The sequence below is a fragment of the Lagopus muta genome, chromosome 15, assembly GCF_023343835.1.
Source record: "Lagopus muta isolate bLagMut1 chromosome 15, bLagMut1 primary, whole genome shotgun sequence".
Taxonomy (NCBI): Eukaryota; Metazoa; Chordata; class Aves; order Galliformes; family Phasianidae; genus Lagopus; species Lagopus muta.
The window spans coordinates 11,384,326-11,409,120 of record NC_064447.1 but is presented as its reverse complement, the minus strand read 5'-3'; the positions used below and the strand labels follow the sequence as shown (position 1 = coordinate 11,409,120).

The 24,795-nt window shown below is 47.6% G+C and overlaps 1 protein-coding gene across 6 annotated transcripts; it reads left to right on the top strand.

The window, feature by feature from the left end:
- The first annotated feature begins 3,124 nt into the window (after positions 1-3,124).
- Positions 3,125-15,178, top strand: LOC125700907 (cytochrome P450 3A12-like). 6 transcript variants are annotated; one of them, XM_048962193.1, is made up of 13 exons: positions 3,125-3,307; positions 3,863-3,956; positions 4,823-4,875; positions 6,137-6,236; positions 6,680-6,793; positions 6,977-7,065; positions 7,478-7,626; positions 8,063-8,190; positions 8,510-8,597; positions 9,545-9,705; positions 9,817-10,043; positions 11,441-11,603; positions 12,251-13,286. In XM_048962193.1, exons 1-13 carry the CDS (start codon positions 3,237-3,239, stop codon positions 12,380-12,382), a joined length of 1,569 nt encoding a protein of 522 aa, XP_048818150.1. In that variant the 5' UTR covers positions 3,125-3,236; the 3' UTR covers positions 12,383-13,286. The 6 variants fall into 6 exon arrangements, with proteins under 6 accessions (XP_048818150.1, XP_048818155.1, XP_048818153.1 ...); XM_048962196.1 differs by lacking the exon at positions 12,251-13,286 and adding an exon at positions 13,307-13,681 and having other exon boundaries at positions 3,126-3,307; XM_048962194.1 differs by lacking the exon at positions 12,251-13,286 and adding an exon at positions 13,727-15,178 and having other exon boundaries at positions 3,129-3,307.
- The last annotated feature ends 9,617 nt before the right edge of the window (positions 15,179-24,795 follow it).

Sequence of the window (24,795 nt, the reverse complement as noted above, 5' to 3'; positions counted from 1 at the left end):
TAAAAGAACCCTTTTGGAATGCGTGTGCCTTTGGTACTTTTATTGAGGGGTGGGATGAGGGGTGGTGGGGAGAAAATGTTTTCAAGCCACTTCTGTTATTTTTGGCTAGAAGAAATGGTTTGGTACCTTGCCAGAGTGTTCACGATTTAACAGCTCAGGACAGTGAAAATGTAACACAGGCTGAAATTCCACGCTGTTAGTTCTGGGCTATAAAATCTTATAATCCCTCGCTGCTTTTCAGCTCAAACGAAGCTCTCAAATCGTTTACACCCAAAATTTGGTCAGCCTGAAATTTGTGGTGTTCAGTGGTGATAAACTTCCTCCCGGATGAGCTGAAACCCATTGGGGCTGCTGGTTTGTGTGCTTTGGTTGTCCCTGCAGGGTGGGAGCAGCCGTTATTCAGGTCCCAAAGGGGTGCTGGTGGCAGTGGGCTGGATCCTACCTCCTGTAAACCCATGCAGCCATTAGAATGGGAGGTGACTGTGGCTTTTCCCTGGCAGGGAAGCAAACCACATGCAGGCAGGTTGGCTGCAGCCCTGCTGGAAAAGGTGAGAGGTGGGAAATCATTGCTTTCCAAGGGCTGGGAGTCAAACTGCTAAGGAAACAACTCTTGTTTTCCTGCTCCTGAAAGGGTTATTGTAAACAATGCAGTGTTAGATAAATACAGGCACCCCCCTGACTGGTGGTATGTAGTAACTTAGAGGTATCAACGTACCCATTTTGAAGATGAAAATCCTCACACTGTAGAATTTTGTGAACAAGGCATTATTCTGCAAAATTGCCAGAACACGCAGCAGTACTTTTTTTGAGGTCATTCAGCCCCAAAGTGCATCGTCCTCTGCTTCCAGCCCTCGCTCTGCTCTGGACACGTTTCCTTTGTACATGTTTTTATGGTTAGGAATGGAGCACGGACATAAACACTGGAGTGGATGGGAAATCTGCCATGGCATTTGTAGCCTAAACAATACCAGAGCACACAGACTGACTTCCTGCCCTGCCTTGAGCAGCACAGGCAATGGCTTGACTGAATCAAGCAATCAGGGCTTTCACTGCTGACCCTTTTCCTGCTATTTGTCTCATTTGTTTCCTCTTCTTCCTCCTGTGTTTTTGCTCTAGGGTTATTTATTTTTCTCCATGCTCCTTTTGTTTTCATTATTTAAGTCTGCCTCTCAGTTTTATATATATATATATATATATATATTGGTTTTTTTCTCCTTCTCTTGCTTTGACAATCATTTTCTGCTTTTCCCACAAAATCAAAAGGAACTTTATCTGAACACATTTTTCTTCATTATTTGTGCACATCCGCCATGCCCTAAGAAAGGGAGTCCTGCTTTGCTGTATTGTTTCTTTGGAAATGCAGGATGTATCCCTCTCTGAGCCCAAGCAGTATGATCACTGAAGCTTTGGTCTGAGCTCCCAGGCCCATGGAGACCTTTGTTAGGTAAAGACCCTCATTAGGTAGAGAACCTTGTTAGGTAGAGACCTTTGTTAGGTAGGCAACTGGTATGTTTACCACTATTCGTTTTCTAGCTAGGGTAAGATTAAGTCATGAGACTGATGATATGAAGTCATTCTGCAGCATTTTCACAGACAAGCATCTCAGCGGCCAACAGGGCTGATGAAGTCATCTGCAAATTCAGAGAGTATTTCCCTATATATGGAAAAAACCCTACAGTTATCAGCACGTGGTGGAAGAGGAAGCAACCCACGCCCATGGAGTCACTGGTAGGCATGGCTCTGCGTTGTGCAACTCTCAGAGGCTGAGGTCAGCAGGCACAGCACAGCCTGTTTTCGAGGAAAGCAGCCTTGCAGTGACTGAATCAATGAGCCTGCTGCTCCTTCTCACTCCTTGATAACACAGGACTGTGCCAACGCTCACTTTGTGCACTGAGCAGAACGCACGCATAAGGCTGAAGGGCAGTCCTGGAAAAGGGCTGTATAGTGCAGCCCGGGGCCTCGTGCCAGGAGCCATAAAGCACCATACAAACACGGGTAACCTCACCGCAGCCCAGTCAGGCTGGAAAGATAAATATTCCTTTCTTTTTAGCAGGAGAAATTTGAGGCCCAGATGAGCTCTGCCTATGGGACTATGCATAGTCTGTGTGCCCAAGTGGCCTCACTTGCAGACGTCCTCGGTGCAGGGCAAAGAAAACACATCTTTCTTGCAAAGCAGCAGGACAGGTTATTTTTGGGTCTCTATAAATTGTCTCTGTTCTCCAGTGCTATTGCTCATACCATACCAGGGGAACACAACTGACCTAATTAAAGTCTGATTCCAACAGAACAAGACTCAACTGGTAAATACAAACTTTAAACAAAAAAAAAAATCTTGGGTTCTTTTTGTGTACGTACAAGCTGATCTGCTTGGGATGAACAGCATGGAGGTGGGGGCTGGGAAGAGCAGGGTAATTAGAGTCACGAGGGAAAATGAACTATGGAAACTGTGGAAACAGGGCAAATTTTCAGATTAATTTGTGGGACAGTAACTGAATCATGCAGGAGACCTTCTCCTCTGGGACAAAACCTTGTGTAACCTGACAGGAATTAGGAAATATTTTATCACCCACAACAGAGGGGACAAGGAAATGAAGGATTCAGCATTTCAATCCTCCATCCCAGAAAACCCTCCCAGGCAGACAGGTGAAGGTGCTGCCATTGATCCACACCACAGGAACAAGGGATGAAGGGAGGAGATACCTAAATTGCATAGAGCAGGTAAGGGTTAACCCAGCTAACCAGGCTGCTCCAGCCCTTCCTGCTGGGTTTCTTGGTAGGGATCCTGCCCAAACATGTTTCCAGTGGCTCACATCCAGCTCTCACTGATAAGGAACCAGTGACAGTGAATGAGCAGCAGCACTTCATGGCTCTCCCCATTCCCCACCTCCTTAAGAGCAATTAACACAGCACAAGCACACCTGGGCTGAGCCACCCACAGGAGCCTTGCTGCTCCCAGGCCAGGAGGAAGGTGCTCTCAGGACATTTCCCCTTTCACTACCTTTTCTCCTGCAGAAAACAGCACCTTCAGCAGTTTTAAGCATAAAAACCACAGGGCTTGGCACAGTATTGACCCTTCAGTGAAAGGAGAAACCCTGCCCAAGGTTTAAAGTTTGAGCCAGGGAGTAAACAGGACTCCTCCTTCTGCATCACATGAGCACAGTCACAGCTGCAAGATAAAAAGCTCATATAGTGAAGCCCAAGCTGTGTGGTAGGAGTGCTGTCAGGCTGTGAGTTCGATGGGGTTCCTTCCAGACCTTTCCCCCATCACTTGGTTGCTCCTCATCGCTTTCCTGAGCCTCCTGGTGCTGTAAGTAGTGGCTGGTGGACAAGCACCCTGGTACAAAGTGCATTCACAAATGCTAAAAACCATTTTGGGGTGTTCCCATTTTGTTTGCAAGGCTGATAAGCAGGGGTGGGGGGGGAGAGAGAAGGGATTCATGGCCCAGGGCAGCCAGCTGAGAGCGTTGGGTGCCTGCAGAGACCTTGCACTGTCCTGGTGTTAGTGGGAAGGAATGGGGCTTGGGGAGGGCGTAAAGAAATTTCTGGGGTTTGGAGTGTTTTGTTCTGTTTGCTTTGCTGCAGAGATCCGGAAGCAGGAGCAGCTTTGCTTTTGCTGCAGCAAACTGCCTGGTTGCCTATGTCAGTCACAGGAGCTGTAGTAAACTACTCAGGTGCACCCCAAGGTGGTCCTGGGGCCCTTGTAGAAGGAGAGCACCCTCAGCAGGTCTGCTGCTGCATGAAGCAGACCAACACTGCAGCCTTTCCTGTGTGGCAGGAAGCAGCTATCTAACCTACACTCAGGGTGAAGAGCCTTCTCTTCTCATTGCATAAATGCATCTCACACCCTGGCTTTGTTCTGCAGCTATGGGATATGGCCCTACCAGACCTTCAAGAAGCTGGGCATTCCTGGCCCACAGCCTGTGCCGTTTTTGGGAACATTCCTGGGGTATCGACAGGTGAGTAAGGGCAGCTGCTGCCCCAGGTCTGCTTTAGGTTCTCACTGCTGGTACTGCTTTTCCTGTACTTAAGACATCTATTTTCTCTGTCCTTGCTTCCTTGATGCTTGCAATGGTACAATCATTAAAGCTGGAAAAGACTACTGAGATCATCCAGTCCAATACTTTCAGATAGGAAGCTCTACAAAAGTGTACAGAGAAATAAAAAACACCTTTAGGCTCTGGCTGATCTGAATGAGGTATGTTCTGTCTTTCTCTCCCTTCACAGTTTAAGCTATCAGCTTCCTCCTAGATTTCTAGCCACGATCCAGCAGCTGAAAAGCTTTTGGAAACAAAGGAAGTAAGTGTCCTCCAGGCTGCTGCTTTGGGAGCATTGTGTGCTGAGCATCTGTGCTTTGTCAGTGCTCAGCAATCCCTGCCCAGTCACTCTCTGTTCCACAACCTCAGAACTCCAGTGAACAGATTTCTGTACAACGCTGTAGCGTTTCCCAGTTAGCAAACCTTTCCAAATAACAAGGTGTTAGCTAGCTCCAGATAACTGCCAGCAAATGCAGGACAAAATGTATTAGCTTCAGCTTCTATGAAAGAGGCATTTTCCTTTTTGTTTGCTGGGTTTACAGCATGGCATGTGCTAACTGGTTTAGGTGATGCATGGCACTGTGTGTTCCATAAGTTTCATCCTCCCATCTCTACATTACATTTTCAGCTCTGGTTGGCTGGTGGAAGTTGGAAGGGCAGTTCACTTTCTCTGCTCTTTATTCCCTTCAGTGCCAATGTCCCTCAGTGTCTGTGTGTCTCCCCAGCCTCTGCCAGCAGCTTTGATCACACTTTCTCAAACTGTTTGTTTCTTGTTTCCTCTTTTGCAGGGGATCCTGAATTTTGATCAGATGTGCTTTGAAAAATATGGTAAAATCTGGGGGTGAGTTACCATTTGCAGAGCAAAATTCCCTGCAAATCTTCTGTTTGGGATGCTTCTCTGTCCCAAAATAGAACATTGCCATTGTGTCCCCAGTGCTTTAATGCCAGCAATGACAAGCTGGGGCATGGGAAACATCCAGGATCACTCCTGGAAATGTCTACATCCATCTTTGCAGGGTTCTCCTGCTGGGATTTCAGTACAGTGCAGGGCTGGAATGATTGCAGCCAGTTCTGGAGACTTACACTTGTATAAGCTTTGAGAATAATCTTCTTTTTTTTTTTTTTTTTTTTTTCCTCCTCCCTACTCTGGGATCATTCAGAACTCACTATAGTGGAGTTAGTGACCTCAGGGCCAGGATCTCCCCATCCTCCAACACCCAGCACATCAGCGCAGCCGTGCCTTTATCTCTCAGCTCCAGATGCGTTAGTGTAGGAAGGCACCAATCACTTCCCAACCACGCAGCCTGCCCAGAAAACTCTGCTGCTGGTGTCAAACTGAGCCTCGAGCCTTTGAAGCCACTTTTCTGTCTGTCTGGAACAGAAAGCGAGCTGCAGGCTGCTGCAGTGCGTTTCATCCTGCTCCCTCTTCCCCCAGCACCAGGGCATGAGCTCCCTTTCAGCCTTCTCTCCCTGCTCTGCCCTGGTTCTGTGCAGGCAGGCACAGAGCTCTCAGCATGCTTCTCTTGGGAACCTCTTAAACCCAAGCCAAAGCATCACACAAAATCCATAGGAGCTTTATGAAAACCTAGCACAATTTTTGGGAAGATGAAATGTTCTCAAGCCTCTTGAAGATTGCAGCTTTCCTTGGCCGTGGCTTGAGGCTCCTGCCATTCAGCTTTCAAGTTTTTTGATTGGAAAATAGAAAAAACAGATGAGTTTTTCCCCCTCTCATTGCCTCATAGGCCATGCAGGGAGATCTCTTTCCCCCACAGGTAGGCTGTTTGGGGGGGTTTATTGACTCCAGCCACCAGTTGCTAAAGCTGCCTTTTATCTGAATGCACACTGCTATGAAAATCCTTCTGCAACAGCACAGTCGATGGTTAGAAATGCTCATGCTGTCTGTGTTTGGCCCTGCCCTTTTTTCCCTCATCTCCTGTTTTGCTGCATAACAAAACTGTTTCTCATCTCCTTGGCTGCTTTGTCAGAGGGGACGCAGCTGCATGGACCCTGCGGGCTGCAGAGATCCATGCACAGAGCAGCAGACTGCTTCTGCTCTGCGTGACTGTGAGCAATGCACTGACCATGACTTTCTCTTGGCTTAGGATTTTTGATGGCAGGCAGCCCATAATGGCTATTCTGGACCCCGCGCTCATCAAAACCATCTTGGTGAAGGAGTGCTATAGCACTTTTACCAATCGCAGGGTGGGTATCCGTGCTTCCCTCTTGGGTGCAGAGAGCATGCACCAAGGAATGAAAAGTTTCTTCTGCTTCCGAGTCTCTGGGCCCTTCAGCAAGCAGCTGCTCTCTGTCATGCCCTGATTTATTGACAGTATTGCCAATGAAACTCTGCTGAAGCAGTGGGGAGGCCAGTCTGGCTGGGACATCAGCCTAGGTTTGCAGTGGAATTGATGTCCTGTCCACATCTTACGCCTTCATTTCCATTCCTGTTTGCTGGTAGAGGTAGAGCTGCTATGAATTCAGGGGCCAAGTCAACACTCCACTGTTGTTGTTAGTTGTGGTGGGCTTTTTGCTTTTGTTGTTGCTGTTGTTTTTTTCCACTGCTATATTGTTAAAGGGATCTGGGAACCTTCGCCTTTTGCCCTGCATAACCATGTCCCTTTTGCTGTAAAATTTTGCCTTTACAGGTCTTTGGTCTGAGTGGGAGACTGGAGTCAGCTGTTAGCATGGCTGTGGATGACCAGTGGAAAAGGATTCGCACTGTGTTGTCCCCAACATTTACCAGCGGGAAGCTGAAAGAGGTAAAGAAAAGCACTGACTGAGGTTGGAAGTAATACCTTCCCCATACCCTCCTCCTTTCTCCTCCAGAAGCTGTAGACTTGATCACTGTGGCTTGGCAAGTTGCAGGTGGCCATGAAGAGTTGACCAGCCTTGCTTACAGGGTATGAAGGAGTCAATTTCTTCTGCTTTGTTTTGCGTTTCAGATGTTCCCTATCATTGAGAGCTATGGTGAAAAATTAGTGAAAAACATTGAGAAGAAAGTGGCTAACGAAGAGCTCTTGGACATGAAGAAGTAAGTAACCATGTGGGGTGGACACAAACGTGTCTGTACTCAATGTGGCCATGGAGCCATTTGGAAAGCCATTTTGGAAAATCATAGATGTGGATTTTGTTGTCATTTTCACAATCTCTTTTTACCGATGAGAATCAGGATGCTATCTTGGTTAACCTGTACCATGGTCCAGTGCTTTCCAACGATAGCCTAGGTTTTTTACACTGAGAAAAACCAGGGGGATGAATGCAAATGGGGGAACTTTGGGAAAATACAGTGCTGGCTACGGTCAAATTGGGACAGGAGCTGCTGTGTTAGGAGTTTGCACTGAGTTCTTGGTTAAAAGAGTTTCCCTCTCAGGGATTTCTCCTAGACAGGCTGTTATTCACTACTCTGGGCTCGTCCCATTCACTCTCTTTTCTTCTCTACTCAGCATTTTTGGAGCCTACAGCATGGATGTGGTGGCCAGCACTTCTTTCAGTGTGGATGTTGACTCCATGAGCAAACCCAATGACCCCTTTGTCACCAACATTAGGAAATTTCTCAAATTCAGTTTCCTAAACCCATTATTCATGTTCATAGGTATGACACTCCTCATCTTATAAAGCCTTGAATTGGTCACAAGTGGTGACCACCTGCATTTCCTTTTAGCTCCCTTATCTCAGAGTCCACTTTGCTATTTGGGGGGAGCACTTTGCAGAATCCGATTCACCCCAGCAGGTCTGTAGAAGTATTTCCCCAGGGAAATCACAGTCAAGTTTTGTGCAGCTCTTGTGGGTCTTTGCTGCAGCCTCATACATGCAGAGATCCTGTTTGCCATGAAGAACTTGTGCTTCATACCACAGAGAGCTGCACTCAGTGCAGAACTGAGGGCATATCATGCTATGAGATCAGGAGACTGAAAGAGCTGAAGGCAGGGAGAAGCAATTTGTTGGGTATGGATTTGTCCCATTTCTTTCTGTTAGTTTAGGGAGCCTTGCTCTAAATCTATGCATGTTGTTCTTTTCTCACCTTCTAGTGTTGTTCCCCTTCATGATCCCAGTGCTGGAAAAGATGAATGTGACGCTGTTATCTAATGAAGTCATGGACTTCTTTGATGTCTTCTTCATGAAAATGAAGAAGGAACGGGAAAAAGGGTACCACATGGTGAGTACCCAGGTGGCCTTTTCTCTTCACTGTGCTGTTCTGAGCAGAGGTGGAACCTGGTCATGTCTTCAGAAGCTACGGTGGATTTATTTCCTTCTCTCTGTAGTGGCTCCCAGCTCATTAAATGTGGGGAGGGCCAGAAGCATGCTCTACCTGGGCTTCCACATGGGGAAAGTCAATGCAGTCATCTGGTCTGAATCTCCAAGTGCTCTGAAGTTGTGGGGCTGGGTGCAGCAGGCCCCTCAGCATAGAGCTTGCGCTGGATGAGATTTGGTTCCTCCCTCCCCTGTCTTCTCTGACTGCCTCTGTTCCTCCCCAGGACCGAGTGGACTTCCTGCAGCTGATGATTGACTCACAGAGCTCACAGGATGGCTCCAAGTCTGCTGGGGAGAAGGGCTTGTACAAATGTATGTCTTGAGATCTGTCCTCCTCTCAGCAGAGAGCAGATGGTTCTAGTTAAAGAGAGGATGTGGGAGAAGACTGTAGTCTTTTATTCTATGGGGGTCTCAAGGTTGCAATAGCAGGGCCATAATAATGCTTATTGCATATGAGTTGTATTTTATTATATCTCATTTCCCAGGATAAATCCCAAGGGCTGTTTATCCAACAAAGAGCAAAGTCCTCTCTGAAGGCCAGTGATGTTGGCTGTGCTTTGTAAAGCACACAAAGCCCATATGTTGCATGCACCTTCCTCATCTACAAGCTCACCTCTGTTGCTCATCCTAGGTAAACTGTTGGATTTGAAAAATAATGGATCAGCCAAGGCAAAGCCCAGTTCATCAGCATCTATCTAGGCAGGAAGCTTGTTAACTTGTGATCTGCAAGGACAGGATATTTGGATGTTGCCCCACGCTGCAGCCTGCATCCTGGCTGCAGTACCAGTGTGGAATTCTGTACCATCTCTATTACTGCTGCCACAGGGCTACTGATCCCTCAGCAGTGTCTGGCTGAACTCAGAGCCCAGAGGAGCTGCTTGGCATCTCTTCACTTCTATTTTTTCCCAGCACATGCCCATATTTTGTTTTTTGCCCAGGAAGCACGCTTCAAGGAGATAACAGATTTTCTAGATGAGGATCAGGCTATGCTGAGCTTCACCAGTTTAATTCTGCTTTCAAAGACAGCGAACTAAGACTGCCAAACTTGACAGTGGTTCTCTGGCTTCACACCAGTGCCAGGCTGCTGACCGTGTTGCCAGAGGCTGCCAGTCCATGTCAGCTGGACAGGTCCTCTATCAAGTATTAGGTAGTTATCAACAGCATTACCTGGATGACAAGTAGGATCTTGGATTCCTGAGGGTTAATCACTTTTGTGCTGTAGATTTCAGCTTCTTACATGTCTTTGTGCCTCTTCTCAGCATTAAGTGATGAGGAGATTCTGGCCCAGGCTCTTACCTTTGTCTTTGCTGGTTATGAAACCACCAGCTCCACCCTCAGCTACATCTCCTATCACCTGGCCATGCACCCTGATGTGCAGAAGCGACTCCAGGATGAGATCGATGCAAACTTTCCCAACAAGGTGAGTGGTGAGATGCTGGGGTCATTCCCACCTGCACCTTGGAAACCCTGCAGGGCTGAAGCCCCGTGTTTGCAGCCATTTTGCAAGCCTTCCTCTCCCCCACATCCCCAGGCTGCTCCTACATACGATGCAGTTATGCAGATGGACTACCTGGACATGGTGGTGAATGAATCCCTGCGGCTGTACCCTGCTGGGGGGCGGATTGATCGGATCTGCAAGAAGACAGTGGAGTTCAATGGGGTGACCATCCCAGAGGGCATGGTGGTCATGATCCCAATCTATGTGCTTCACCATGACCCGGCATACTGGCCCAAGCCAGAGGAATTCAGGCCTGAGAGGTGAGGACCAGGTGGGGGACAGCTGCACGTTTAAACGTGATTCCTGGCAGGGGACATGGCAGAGAAAGCGGGGAATGCGTGATTATAACATTAAATTAGGCATTTATCAATGTCTGACATCTAGTCCCAGCATTACTGCGAGGGGAGTTTTATGATCTACATCCATAAACTGTGCATGGAATTTAATTAACTGCATTGAAGGAAGCGACAGTGAGAGCAGCTCCCAGCAGCTGTAACGTTGAGGGGTTTATGGTGAGATATTAAAACGAGAGCCATTGGGTGACTGGCACAACGCCATGCAAATCAGCAATGGAAGGGCAAAGATGGGTAGGAGATAAAACCTAATTTTTCAACTCCAGTTATGAAATAATTTCTGTATAGGAGGCTCTGTTAGCCCCTGAAAAATGAGGCAACGGCCCAAGGCAGACTTGGGACATCTTTAGCTGGCCAAGAAGACACTGAGGGCTGGTCCAGAAGTCTGTGCCCTTGATGCTAACTCCAGTATGCAGATTTGTTTGCTTTTGAGACATAGCATGGCAGAGGCATCATGAAAAGCTTAGGGGTGGAGATGGGTCCTGCTGGGATCACCACAAACCACCAGGACCCAGGAACACTGCCTTGGCTGCAGGAGGAGCCACTCCAATGGGAGAACTCTGGCAATGGGCATGTTGCACCTCAGTTATTCCAGCAGTTTAATCCTTACACCAGGTGACAAATGGAAAGGGCAGATGGGCACGGACTCTTCAGGAATGGCTTACCTCACTGGGAGTTCATCAGAGGGTTGTGTTGGTGTCTCAGTAGTGAGGTACTTCACTGCTGACTTAACGTGGCCAGACCTCAAGCACTGGGAGTGAAAGGCTTTCTGACATGAAAACCAACTGATCACTAAGAAGTATTACTAAAATGCTCAGTGGCGAATTCCTCTGTGAAGCTGATTGTTCTTCCCTGTTTTTCATGATGAGGAGAGGAATGGCTGACGTGTCTCAAAAGCAACCCTCCCTTTAGTCACGCGGGGGGGGATGTCTTTGTGTTCTCTCCGTCCTTTGATCTAAAAGGAAGACGTGAAGCTGTAGACCTGTGCGTTTCAGGGTTTGAAATTTGGGCTCAGCTTAGAGGGAGCTCTGAGAAAAGAGTAGTTATGAAATCGTTAGCATATTTCTGGTCTTCACCTGATGCACCTGGAGATTCATGGCCACCTCCAAACAGCTGGATAAAAACAGAGGAGTAAGGTGTCTGCTGGGACAGGAAAAAGGGTCTTGGCTGCATTCTTTTCATATGCATGGAATCACAAAAAGCTTTTGCCTTCCCAGACCCCTCATTGCTTCAAATCTGAAAGCTGACATATCCCGGAACGACAGTTCTTTCCAATCTTATTCATTTATGTTTTCTGTAATCAGGTTTAGTAAAGAAAACAGAGAGAACATTGACCCCTACACCTACCTGCCATTTGGGGCCGGCCCCAGGAACTGCATCGGAATGAGATTTGCTCTCCTCGTTGTTAAAGTGGCTGTGGTTGCCCTTCTGCAGAACTTCTCTTTCAGACCCTGCAAAGACACTCCGGTGAGAATACGGGATGATGTGTCATTATCTGTGCTCTGTTCCCACTGGGATGATCCTCCATGCTCTCTTTTGTCTGCGTCTCAGGACAAGTAGGGATCTGACTCACTTACACATTAAATCCCTCTCATCCCCAAGATACCTATAACTTCAGGACCACTGAAGCTTGTCTGTGGGTTTGGGTTTTGCTGCTTCACGCAGAGACCAGGGAGGAAGATTTCACTGAGGATTAGAGAGGTGTGTGGGAATATCTGCATTTAAATGCTCACAGTTGTTTTAAATGCTTCAGCACAACTTACTGGTGCTTTTTTTTTTCCCAGCCTCTAGAGAGGCAGATTAAATGTTGGTGGGATGCATCAGGCTCAAATCCCTGAAGTGTTCTGCTTTGCTTTGGGTGCAATTAAGCACTGGGGTGCTTTCTGCCTGCTGTGCCCTGCTGGTCTGTTCCGACCCAGCTTAGGCACAGCAGATCTCCTCCCCAGCCCGCTCCAGGGCTGTGTTTTGCAGCATAAACACGGCCAGCAGCAGTGAGGCCCTGAGACAGCAGAACACATCTCTTATGGGCCACCAGGCAGCCTCTAAAGCGGAACAGTTTTTGAGCAAGCATGATCTGAGCTAAATTTGAAGTGGTGGCCCTCTCCTGCTTTCAGGCTATGCAGGCTGAAGGACGCAGAGGTGAAGCAGGAGCAGGTTCCCTCCTTCCCACCCATTTTTGGGTTTGCATGGGCTCCCACACTGTGCTGAGGGGAACAGCTGTGCAGAACAGAGCTGCTCAATGCTGAAGCAATGCGATGACTGCTAGGAATTACCCATCAACATGTCCTGAACACATGGCACCTCCCTGTGATGCAGACAGCTCACAGCCTTCTACTGCTGCTCCTAGCTGTGAGCACTGGGTGCCCAGCCCTGACCTGCTTTGCTGCACCACCTGCCACCAAAGGTCATGCCATTAATGTGTTTTGCTCACTAAGTGAGCTTGGAGATTGAAACAGAGAGGGCACAAGTGTATTCAAAGGACGTTTGCTGCATGAAACAAAAATACTCATAGAATTATTACTTGGCACAAGTGCTCGGCTGGAATCTCTGCAGGTTCAGATTGCTACTCAACTGCTAACCTGGAGGTGAAAGACTGTAATAGTCCATTAACAATGCAGTGACCTATCCACCCTCCCCCAAGTCTAATGACATTTTTCTAGTCCTCTGCAATCCATAAAATTGATTATTTTTATAACTGCCTTTAATTAAAGGGAGGCAAGTTAAATATGTATTGTATTATTGGTGGCCATAGGTTTATGGGGCTCTTTCAGGCTCATCTTCAGAAAGTGTCATGTATGTTGGATCAGAGGGGGAGGGAAAGATTCACCCGAGAACATCCTTTTGGAATATATGTATGGATGTCTCTGCCTCCTCACACCCCCACTGATGGTACCTTGAGCTCAGAGCCATGTTGCTGAGATTTCCTGAGGCTCACTGGGATGTGGGGCTTTTAGGGCAGCATGTAGGGCTGGGGGAGCACTGTCTTTGTCCTGATGGGGAGAAGAACAGCTGGGGCATGAGCAGCATGTCCTACAAGTTGCCTCCCTCCATCACCAGTTTCCAGAGTGTTATAGTGAGATTTCTACCCCAGCAGAGCTCAGCACTTTTCTGTGTAACACTTGTTCCTTTAGACTGATCCCAAATATCTCTCTTCATTTCTTCCTTCCCAGAGAGCTTATTGCTCCTCCTACTCCCATTACAGCCTCGCTGCCCTTCGTGGTGACACATTTTGGCATTAAACAAAATGGCACCAGTGCCCCTCTTTGGCTTCTGCTCCCTGGATGGATTCTGGCTGCTTTTGCCTCATTTCAGTAGTGTGCTGAGCTCCTCTTACAGCCCCAGGTGGATGCTGGCATTCACTAACCACTTGGTTCAAGAGCTGAGGGCTGCTATCCCCCAGCTCACAGCTGTTTTATGTGCACAGCAAGGATAGCTCTGCAATAAACACAGCTGCAAAGCCAGGCGGTGCACTGCAGACGAGGGGTGGCTGAGATGCGTGTGGGCTGGAGGGGTGTTTTCTATGACGTCAAAGTCCTTTTGCCCATCTTGAATGGCACTTCTGTGTGCTGTTTGTTTCTTTTTTCCTCAAGATCCCCCTGGTTCTGGACACAAAAGGTTTCATGCAGCCAAAGAAGCCTATTGTCTTGAAGATGGTCCCCAGAGCCCATGGCGATCTGCAGAACTGAAGGAGCTGTTCAGAGACTTTCAATCAATGGTGCTTTCCCTGCCCAACTCTGGAAAAGAGACAGCAGATTGATGCGTGCACTCTTGAAATGTTAGTGATGCAAATCCCCATTTTGACATGGGGCATTAGGGGTTTGGCCTGGCATAATTAAAAGAGCATTATCCTAATGAAAATTCCTTGGCCTCAGATCCTGCTGTCCCAGATCACAATAGGCATTTTGCAAGACCATTTGCGCTCAGGTTATTTGGGTGTTTTTTTTTCCTCTCCCTCTGAAGAGGCACTTTGCTCAGCAATTTGATTCCAGACACTGTCAGTCTCTTCTGGCAGTGTAATTTAAATCAAGATAGGGAGAGCGAATAGCACATAGTTAAGTAATGCTACCATTGCTCCTGCTTCTACTGCCTGCTGGGCAGCTCTGTGTATCTTCTGGTTTTATTCTCCTGGGGATGTAGATTTGTCCAGGGCTATTTCCTCAGCTATGTGCTCTGACCCTGACAAGTGTTAAAGTGGTCATGTCCTCGCAGGGATGAATGTCTGTCGTAAATTTTCTGATACTGATTTATTTAGATTTTCTTAGGATTTCATGCGTGATTCAGATTGCAGACGAGTTAACTGGAGGAGCCCAGAGACAAGCAGTTGCCCCTAATGACTGGAGCTTTGTGGAGTGAGAGAGAAGTGCCCTGCGTGTTTTGCTGCTTGTTTGCTTGTTTCACCCCAGGCACACAGCTGTCTCTCGCACTAGTGACTGTCAGTACAGGCAACATCTACTGCACTGCCACTGTGACACCTTTTAGTCTCTGACGTGCATTAGGCCACCGTAGGACAGAATTAACTGAATTAATGATGGCACAGGGTGCAGCACTGAGAGCCTTCAGATGTCCTGGACAGCCCTGGTCTAGTAGAAAAATGTTGCTTTTGGCTGTTAAGGACGGGGAAGTCTTCCCTATCCTTTGTCCTTGTTTCATGTTCTAGAGGACATAATGCTCTGTGCTGTCCCGTCTCCTTCAAGCTGCTGATGAGAAGCTAATCACAATAAAATGCTCACTGCCTCTTTCACATAAAATTGAAATCAGTCTCTGCTTCTGCTCTGTCCTCTGTATACAGATGAATCTACCTGTAGGTCTCAGAAGCTTTTGGCCACGAAATGATGTGGTCCCATCACTGCTCCTAGCGGGGGTTCCTCATTCCTTAGGAGCAATCTTCAAAGCATCTCTGCCTCAAAAATCAGCACTACATAAGGGATACAGAAGCCAACTTTTGCAGCTTGTTTTTTTTCACCACGTTATCTCAAGACAAATTGCTGGAGGTGCTGGCTTGCTTGTCTCAGCTGGGCATTTGTCTTCCTGTGAGAGCAGAGAGCTCTGATTCCTGTGCCTACTCCATGCTGCAGACCAGCTGGTTCCACACAGAGTTCTAAGTGCTTTCCATGATCTCTCATGCACCTGCTCCAGAGCACCCTTTCACAGCCGGATCTGTTCTGCTTCCAATCTGTTGTAGTTCAGGGCTGGGTGAGATACTTGCACCTGTCCCAGTCACTACTGTGTGTAATCAATGCTGCTTGGATTCCTGAGGGATGAAAACTCACAGGCTCACATAATGGCAAGGGTTGGAAGGGACCTCAAGGATCATGAAGCTCCAACCCCCCCCCCCCGCCACAGGCAAGGCCACCAACCTCCACATTTAATACTAGACCAGGCTGCCCATTAAGGGTGTGAACAGGCCGAGCAGAGCCAGTTCCTGCAGGGTTGAATGCTGGCTGCCCTGTGCTCTGTTCCTATGCCTGTTCTTACATGCAGGAGCCAGGCCTAAATTTGGGGGATCCAGCTGTCATCAGTCAGTGAAAGCACATCCATTCCAAAGCTCTCCTGTATGTGGTGTCTGTGTACCATTGCTGGATGGCTAAGGAAATGACCATTTAATCATGCTGGTTAGGTGCTATCCCATCCAATCTCAGCAGATAGGCAGCAGCATCCTTACAGCTGATCCATTTGGATGCTGCAGTGTGTGTGAAACCTCATTATATCCCCAATGAATGTAAGGAGTTGGCTTGTGTGCATTGTCAGTAGTAAGAGCTCATTCTAGAGGTGTTCCATTTAAGATGCTCAGTCCAAAATCATAGAATCCTTAAGGCTGGAAGAGATCTCTAAGATCAAGTCCAACTGACAACCCACCCCCACCACAACACCCAGCCATATCCCTCAGTGTCACAACCATATGATTCTTTAACACCTCCAGGGACAGTGGCTCCACCACTCCTCTGGGCATTCCAACACTTGAAATAAGTGACAGAGCAGAGCCATTGGTGGTGTGAAGTGGTCTCCAGTGCAAAAATGGGCTTAGGAACTTCAGTCACTAGAGAGCAGTTGTTCTCCTTTCTATATTGCTTTTCTGTTCTGATATATTGTTATTATAGTTGGATTGTATGTATATTATTATATACTGTTCTTTTATTTCTTTCTATATTTTATATTTTCTTTTTATATTTTTGAGGCGTTTAGTCAAAAACCCCCAGAGACACATAAAAGCCTTTCTGCAGTGGATGAAATTCCCCAGTGAAAGTCATCCTTGCCTGAAAGGGTAAGGAAGAGCAAGGCTGTTTCCCTTGAGAGTCAACGATGAGCTGAGAGGGAGGGTGAGAAAATTCAGCTTCCCCCTCTGCCTTTGTGAGCCGCAGCAGCACATTGCCCTTCTAGACTTTGCACAAAGGCAAGAGTTCATCTTCACTTTCAGATGTTACCATCCCCCCTTTCAAAGCCATGGCACTGTGTTTGACTGCGGCCACGACAGCACATCTCCAGGGAGAACAGCAAAACACAGAGGCGGTCAGAAACCTAGGAACAAACAGCAGCCAAGCAACTCTGCCGCCGCAGCGGGTGACAAAAAAGGGGCACGGGAAATCCCAAGGGTTGCTTGGAGGGGTGACCGAGGAGATGAGGGTGATGAAGTAACGCGCAGTGTTGCAGGTCAGGGAGGCATTAATGACCTGACCAGGATAAAGGCTGTAGCTTGATCAGTGGCGGTGATGGAAGTCACGAGCCATGCGAGAAGGGTTTTGCCTTCTTGCTCCGTGCCCGTATTGGAATTAATCACTTGCACACAAATGTCAACACTGCAGAAAATATCCTTTGGGATAATCTCTCTCGTAAAGCCGCTTAACATTTTAGTAATAAACAGTTCACTTCCAGGTGTCAAAGGATTGCAGCCTCTCTCATCTCTGTTCAAAGCATCTCCGTCTGCCGGCACCCAGCATTTCTTCCCCGCTCCAACCAAGCGTAGGAGCATGGATTTGCCTGCCTGGATCCTGCCCTCAAGCTGGTGGCACTCTGCCTTTATCTCCAGGCGTCTGCGATGGGTTCTGGCAAGAAACAAAGCAACACTGAGGCGTGCCAAATCCCAGCTCCATTTTGCTGAATTTGGGCACCTTTTAAGAATAGTGAGAGCACCTCTTTGCTGTTTTACACTTGGGCTTATAGGAAGCTTCAGGCAGTGAAGGTGATCTCCCTTCTGCCTTCACAGACATGAGGTTTCCAGCAACACTGTGCCTCAGTTTACCTGTAAGCACGTAACAAATTGTTTCTGACTAAGCAATGGTGAGATGCATGAAGCGTGTCTGCTTTTGTGTCACGCTTTGATTCAGATCCCAACGAGGTCAAAGAGTGATCAAGTGGGTTTCCTTTTGGATGGTACTCAACCAGAAGTGCTTCAGGAGCTTATCTAATGTGCTCCAGCTGCTGATGGCTCAAAGCAAGTCCCCTGCTCCCCTGAAATTCATAAACGATCTCTATATGGCCCTCAGCAAAAATGCCTTTGATCTTGTTTCCTCCTCTCATAGCACAGTGCTGCTCCCTAACACAAACACAGCGTAGCAACAACTCTTGCAAATCTCTTATTGATTTAAGGAGAGCTCACCACAGAGCTGCAACATCCAGTCCCAGCCCCATTCACTCGTTTTTCAATCCTTTAGGCTGTTTCTGAGCAAGAGCACACACTGCAATTCATATGGTGCTTGAAGTCACATCACTGCTGGGCTTACCATGTGCTGCAGTGCCTTGCTGGCTCCAGGTGCCCTTCTCCAGCTGAACCATGTCCCCATCCAGTCCCTGCTGGGGGAAAACCGCCTGCCACCATTTGCAGCCATTCAGAACATCCCTGACCCAACCCAGGCCGGTGTTGGGCTGCCCACACGAGTGCTGTTTGGGATGTGCTGCTGCAGCGAGGCAGCCCTCCAGACAGCCCCACCAAACACTCGATTCAGGTAAAATCAATGGCATAATTAGCCCACAGAGTCTGCCCAAAGGTCAAGAAGCAGCGATTTTTTTCTTGCCGCAGCTTTTGTCACAAGGATTGCAAGCAAAGGCACTTCAGCAGGTGGGTTATAAAAGTGTTATGACTGCTGGTATTAAGCTGACAGACTAATGTGACAAGTGCTTAACAAGGTCTCCTAAAATAGAGAGGTAAATGCTTTGCAGCGCCGGTTGCTCGGACAACTCTGACACGAACCGGTGGCACCAACCACATGGACAGCAAAGCACAGGAGCAGCAGGGAGGAGGAAGAGGAGGATGGGAGGAGGAGGACAGGACCAGGTAGGGGAATCCTCCTCACCCCCAGTTCTATCCCTTGACCTCAAATTTGTCCTCCAGCTACTCCCCCCCTCCCCACTGCACAGCTCTTTGCTGCTCCCCGTGTGCCATCTGCAGTGAGAGAGGACACAGGGATGGCTCTGTGTGCATGGATCCATGTCTGCCCCTCCAATCCCGCAAGTGTTTGTACTCTACCAGCTGGACACACAGCACCCCACGGGCTCTCATTGCACCAGCACTCAGATCTCTCATTTTGAAGCCCAGCATCCCTATTCCCCCCCAGAGTGAAGGCAAACAGCCAGGATGCTGCCATGGTGGATTCAAGGTTTCAAGTCAAACAGCAGTCATTTAACCACTCTTTTAAAGTTCGTATCATTTGAATGTCATATGTCAAACTGAGGCTACTTCCACTAAAGGCAAATAGATATTTATTCCCCTCTCAGCTGGCCAGCAGACTGATATTCATTATTGAAGGATTGCAGCTGCTGGGGATTGAAATTACCTGTAGGAGTGCATCGAGCAAAGCCTTCCACCTCTTTAAGGGTTATTCCCTGTAATACCAGCTCATGCATTTTAGCTCAGGCTCATTTTATAGCTGCTGTGGGTCTGCAGTTCCTTTTTCCTGTGGCTGCACAAGGTCAGGCATAGGGGTTTGGAGCATTTCCTCTCAGATGCTGTTGCTGCTCCATTTTTCATGGTTTCTCTCAGGCTTAGACCACCATGTGCCTGCTGCTGAGGTTGGTGATGGAATTGCTGCTCTGCTTGGCCTTGAGGCTGTGACCCAAAACATCACCACTGCAATTCCCCAGGGGCACTGCAAATCCTCTTCCTGGGGAGTCTCTGCATAAGAGACTTATGCCTCTGTCTTGTAGCACATCGTGCACATAAAATATTCAATTGGCTGCGCAGAAGTTTAGGGACAAAACCAAAGACAACAGAGATGATCAGAATAGTTTGCGTTTAGACATTGCCTTGAACTTCACAGAGCAATTTACACCTGCGTGATGGACTGTGGAGTTATATTGAGTCAGACCAGGAGCATTTTACAGCCACTTTGCATAAGCATAAATGATAGCATAAGGTGCAAAGGAAACAGCCAGCCAGACAATTACATGGCATCTTCACATGCCTTATTAATCCTCATTACAGCCTTCTGTGCTGAGGCTCAGTATCTTCCTTTCCCCTGTGAGGACAGGTGAGGCCGTGGAGCCAATGCAGCCGTCTGCCAAAGGAACAGCACCTGGCTGCTGGGAGCAGTGCCCTTGTACTGGGGAACTGTGTGCCCTCTGCATGAGGAGCATCTTGCTGCAGTAGGGATGGAAAACATGACTGGCTTCTGAGCAATGTGTGATGCTCAACCATGTGTCTGTCTTTTTGTCTATTTTGGTGGGGGTTTTACTGACCCATCTGCTGTTGGAGTGGGGCCTGCAGAGGGCACGGGGATGCTCAGAGGTTGGAGCACCCCTGCAATGGGGACAGGCTGAGAGCTGGGGGTGTGCAACCTGGGGAAGAGAAGGGGAGACCTGGGGAGACCTAACTGTGGCCTTCCCGTGCCTAAAGGGAGCTGATAAACAGGAGAGTGACTTTTTACGCAGTCTGATGTTGATATGACAGTGGGGATGGTTTTAAACTAAAAGAGGGGAGATTTAGGCTGGATGTTAGGGGGAAATGGTTCACACAGAGGGAACTTCTGCCTGTCCCTGGAGCCACCGAAGGTCATGGATGAGCCCTGGGCATTGAACTATTGAATTGAACTATTGAATGAAACACTGAACATGAACTATGGGGCGTAGGCAGCCCATGGCAGAGGTGGGGCTGTGGGGCTGTGAGATTCCTTCCACACAATCGTTCCGGGATTCCATGGTGGAATCTACTATCTTTAAGGACCCTTCCAATACAAACCCAAGCCATTTTATGGTTTGGTTTGGTTTGGTTTGTTCTTACATTCCTTCCAATCCAAACACTCTATGAGATTATGATTATTGTTCACTGCAGTTCTCCCATTAGGTGTGATTCTGAAATTCCTTAAGAGGCAACAGCTCCACATCACTCCCATAGCTCTGGTCCCATTTCCCATTCAGAGCCTGTTGCTTACAAGCTGGTGGACCTGAACCCTTCCAGCAAAAGCTGACAAGAGAGACCTGAGCTCTGCAGGCAGGTGACAGCCTGAACAGTCAGACCAGCTTTCCACAGTTGGGAGAATGGCTATCTGATGTTCTTTCTGGGAATCTTATTAATGTTATCTGATTATTTCATAATAGATATAACACATGCGTGAGTGCTGACAGGCTGTAATTGGGCCTTGCCAGGGAATTACTCATATTTTTCATTCTTGAAGGAACTAGCAGCACATTCGGTTACACTAACGACCTCATTTGTGTGGATTCCATTCACTTTATGTGTCTCGCTCTTGAGGTATTATAGTGAGGGCAATGATTTCTCACTTGAAGTAAACGTCACAGTCTCAAGGCAGGTGCTCTCCTCTCCTTTGGATGCTGCTCAGGGATGAGCTCATTGTGCTCTGCTGAAAGGAGAGAAAGGAGGCTATAGCCAGCTGAAGCAGCAGGATGAGAGGTCATAGCCAGAAGCTCCGGGGCTTATGCTGCACCAGGAGAGGTTCAGGTTGGTTATTAGGAGAAATATAATCTCTGAAAGAGTGGTGATGCATTGGTAATGCTGCCCAGGGAGGCAGTGGGGACACCTGGAGGTGTTCAAGAACCATGTGGATGTGGCACTGATGGACATGGTTTGTTGTCATGGTGGGGTGAATTGGGGTTGGACTTAGTGATCTTAGGGGTTTTCTCCAACCTTAATTACTCTATGAATACGGATCTCTCTGAACTGAAGGAAGTATCTGTGGATGCTTTGCCAGTCCTTCCTGCCTACTTAGAAACCCTTCTTTGGGCCTTTTTAGGTGATTTGCAAAGAAGCCTGAGAAGCAGAGCATCTACCCAAGCTCTCAGCCAAAAGGTTTTTTTAACTCTCCGTGGCTTATAACTCCACTGATAATTTCAGCCATGGAGAACCTTTTCCCCGCTACGCTTACAATTGTGCCCTTTTGTGTGCATATCAAAGCACAAGCAGCACATCCTCGTCAATAAAAGTCCTTTCTAATTCCTTTTTATCCTCCCCAGGGGAGTGCTCAGAGCCCTGTGGAACCCTGAACAACCCTTTAATTCCTCCCTCCCCGTCCCCATGCCGCTTGGGGCCTCTGCTGCAGCCACTGTGACAAGCACTGCTCCTTCATCAGGCAGAGCAGTGGCTGTGAATGACACAAAGCATCACCTGCCCACAGGGACCCAGTGCCCCGGCTGCTTCTGCAACGTTATCAGAAACATTTCCGCACATTTGTTTGTAAAATGTCTTTATCCAGCCAAGAGAAATGTCCCTTGAAGTCAACTAACCAAATAAATAAATAACAGCCAGAGACAATGCAGGGAGAAAAGAGAGAGAGAAAAAAAAAGAGTTTCTAGGGGGAAAGAAGTGATGGATTGGAAGAGATTTGAGGCTGTTGCGATGTGCAGCTCAGCGCACAGTGTGACAAGAGAGTCCGCGTCGTGCCGCTTCCCAGCCTTCCATTTTAAATGAAGTCTTAGCAATGCTGATTTGAAAGTGTTGGAGAGGGGAAGCAGTACAGCCAGATGTGAGGGGTCAACATTATATCAAAATTGGAGGTTTTTTTCCTAATACAGCGGCTGAGAGCCTTGTCGGAATAAAGCTCCTTGAGTGGGGTGCAGAAGATGGAGCTGCTGGGAGTTTTTGGTGTGTTTGTGCATAAATGAGGGACGTGGTTTGGTGTCATGGTGGGGATGGATGGGGGTTGGGCTTGGTGATCGTAGAGATCTTTTCCAACCTTAATGAGTCTGTGATGCTGTGGTTCAAAATTTGAGCAAAGACAGTAATGATTTCCCTTTTAACCACAACAATAGGAAGCAATGGGAATCCTGACCCAGAAGTTTTTTGCTTTCCAGGAGCATCCTTGAGAAGTCTGTGGAGACCCAGGGAAAAGAGCTGATTAATACCGCTATTAATGAAAATAAACGCAGCATAAAATTCCAAGTACCACGACTGCTTCCCAAAGCATCCAGGAGTGAGGGACAGCAGCAAATGCAATAAAGCAGAAATTCACTACGACTGTCAAGGGATAACGTTCTCTAACTCAGAGCCAGGCCTGTAAGTGAGAACATACCATCCATAGCAAAGCAGTCTGCGACCTTCAAGTGCTCATGTGGATGGAAAGTGATCTCTGAAAAGCAGCCCTGAATGCTGCTGAGGGCTGCTTCCCCCTCCCAACCCTTCAAAGGGTTCTGTATCTCCTCCTGCCCTCTGTGATGCCCAAGGTGATATTGCCCAAAATGCAGATCAGACGTTTTCTGGTCCGTTTGGTGACAAAGCAGTAGGGAACATTCTGCCCAGCACCAATGTGCAGCTTGGTGCCTGCGTGTATCTGTGCCCATGAAAGCTCTCTGGCTTTTTTACATGTGTATTTATCTCATTTATTTGGCCAAAGGAATTACAGGATTGAAAGGAAATTAATAGCTCAGCACCCAGTCAGCTTCTTATTTTGAATCAATCCATTCTTGTCACTTGGACTGAACTAAATAATTAATCGTGTTACCTAAAAATAATTAGGGCTAATATCATACAGATTACACTACCCAGTTCTAACAATAATGTTGTTAAGAACATCTAAATAACCCAATATTTAATTACAGTCTGGCTTGTTTAGTGATGTGCGGGTTTGGGGGGGGGCCTTCTATTCCTGCAAATTTGGGCCAGCTCCATTGATTAAACAAGAACTTTTTATAGCTAGCGTTCAAATTATCAAACACTTGCCTAAAGCAATCCCATTGATCAAGTGTATCATTTGTAATACAAATGTTTTTATTAGGAGGCTTTGTTCAAGATAAATGAAGGATCAAATTAACTGGAGATTGGTTTGAGTAGAAAATGCTGCAGCTGGATAATTTCAAGCACTGAGGCTGAACATTTCTTTCAAATGATGAGAAGTCATCAACTAAGCCTTAATATAAAACACGCACGCACAGAGGCATCTTTGTATTGATTCCTCTCATTTCTGAGGCACTCTTTCCACAAAGCACGTTAGGATTTGTAGGAAATGTTACAAGCCAACACCCCACTGCAACTAAACCAGTCTGAGGTTTTTATTCTGGCCAAAATTATGATGCTATCAGCACCCCAACAGGCACCAGAACCCTCTTCCCTCTCCCCATTCTCCAACCCCATCCTGCTGCCTCTGTTCCACCCAGGACTGCTCACTGTGCAGTGCTGTTTATCCAAACACTCTGCAGCTGGGCTGGGGCAGCAGCGTGCCTCCATTTGGGAAGGAAGGGTTGGGAGGAGCCTGGCTGGATGGATCTATACCTTTTCCAGCACTCCTGGTAGCACAGCAGGGGCTGCATGTACAGAAGGTTTACCCACGGGCAGCCAATGGAGAACAACCATGGGAGTGCTGTGCTGTCACTCTATACATGTATTTTGCAATACAGTCTGAATTAGGAAAGCTGCTTGACTGGGGTGACAGTCTTGGCTGTCATGTAGAGCTGTAGGTATGAAATAGTTGCTTTCTAAATTAAACTCTCTCTTCTCTGCTCCCATAACAATGCATGGAGCACTGCTGGCACAGCAACACAGCTGTCTGGGGAGCTGCTATAAAACCTCCCCAGCTTTACATCTCCTCTGTGAGGTTTCTCCATGGGTTGCCCTCACAGGAGGATATCTCATGGGCATTCAGATGCTCTGGAATCCATCTCCAGAGGCGCCCACAACAATCAGAGGCAATCCCTCGCTCACAGCCCATCAGATAAAACCTACAGACCTGGAAAGGCAGCTTGGAGGTCAGTTCATCCCATGGACAACTATTTCAGAGACATGGAGCCAATGCTTTTGATGCATGCAGAGCACAGAGAGATGCTCTCCCCACACCGCTGGGTTTCTCCTCCATTTGGTGCAGGGAGGAACACTGAGCTCCATACCTGGATCTAAGCACCCATAATGCCATCCCAGCGCCCTGTTAATGTACAGGCAGTGCTCAGCAGTGAGAAGTGCAGCACAGATTTAGAGAGAATTATTACTTTATTTATCACTTTAATGCAGGAAGCAATATGCCCAGATGGTAATGAAGAACAGAGGCTTGTTGCTCTCAGATATCACTTGTGGCCACTTCAAGTTTATGTATTGTTATGCAAGAGCCGAACGCGTGTGCCGTATGTGTGCAGCTGACAGATAGTCAAAGGGTTACACGTGTGTATGGAATGTGTTTTCACGTTACATCTGGGTGTTTTTGGAGATGCAGACTGCATGGGGAGGGCTTGTATTTTGAATTCATGCTGTGGCGATAACAGCTTGATGCCCTCACCCAGAGGTTTAAAG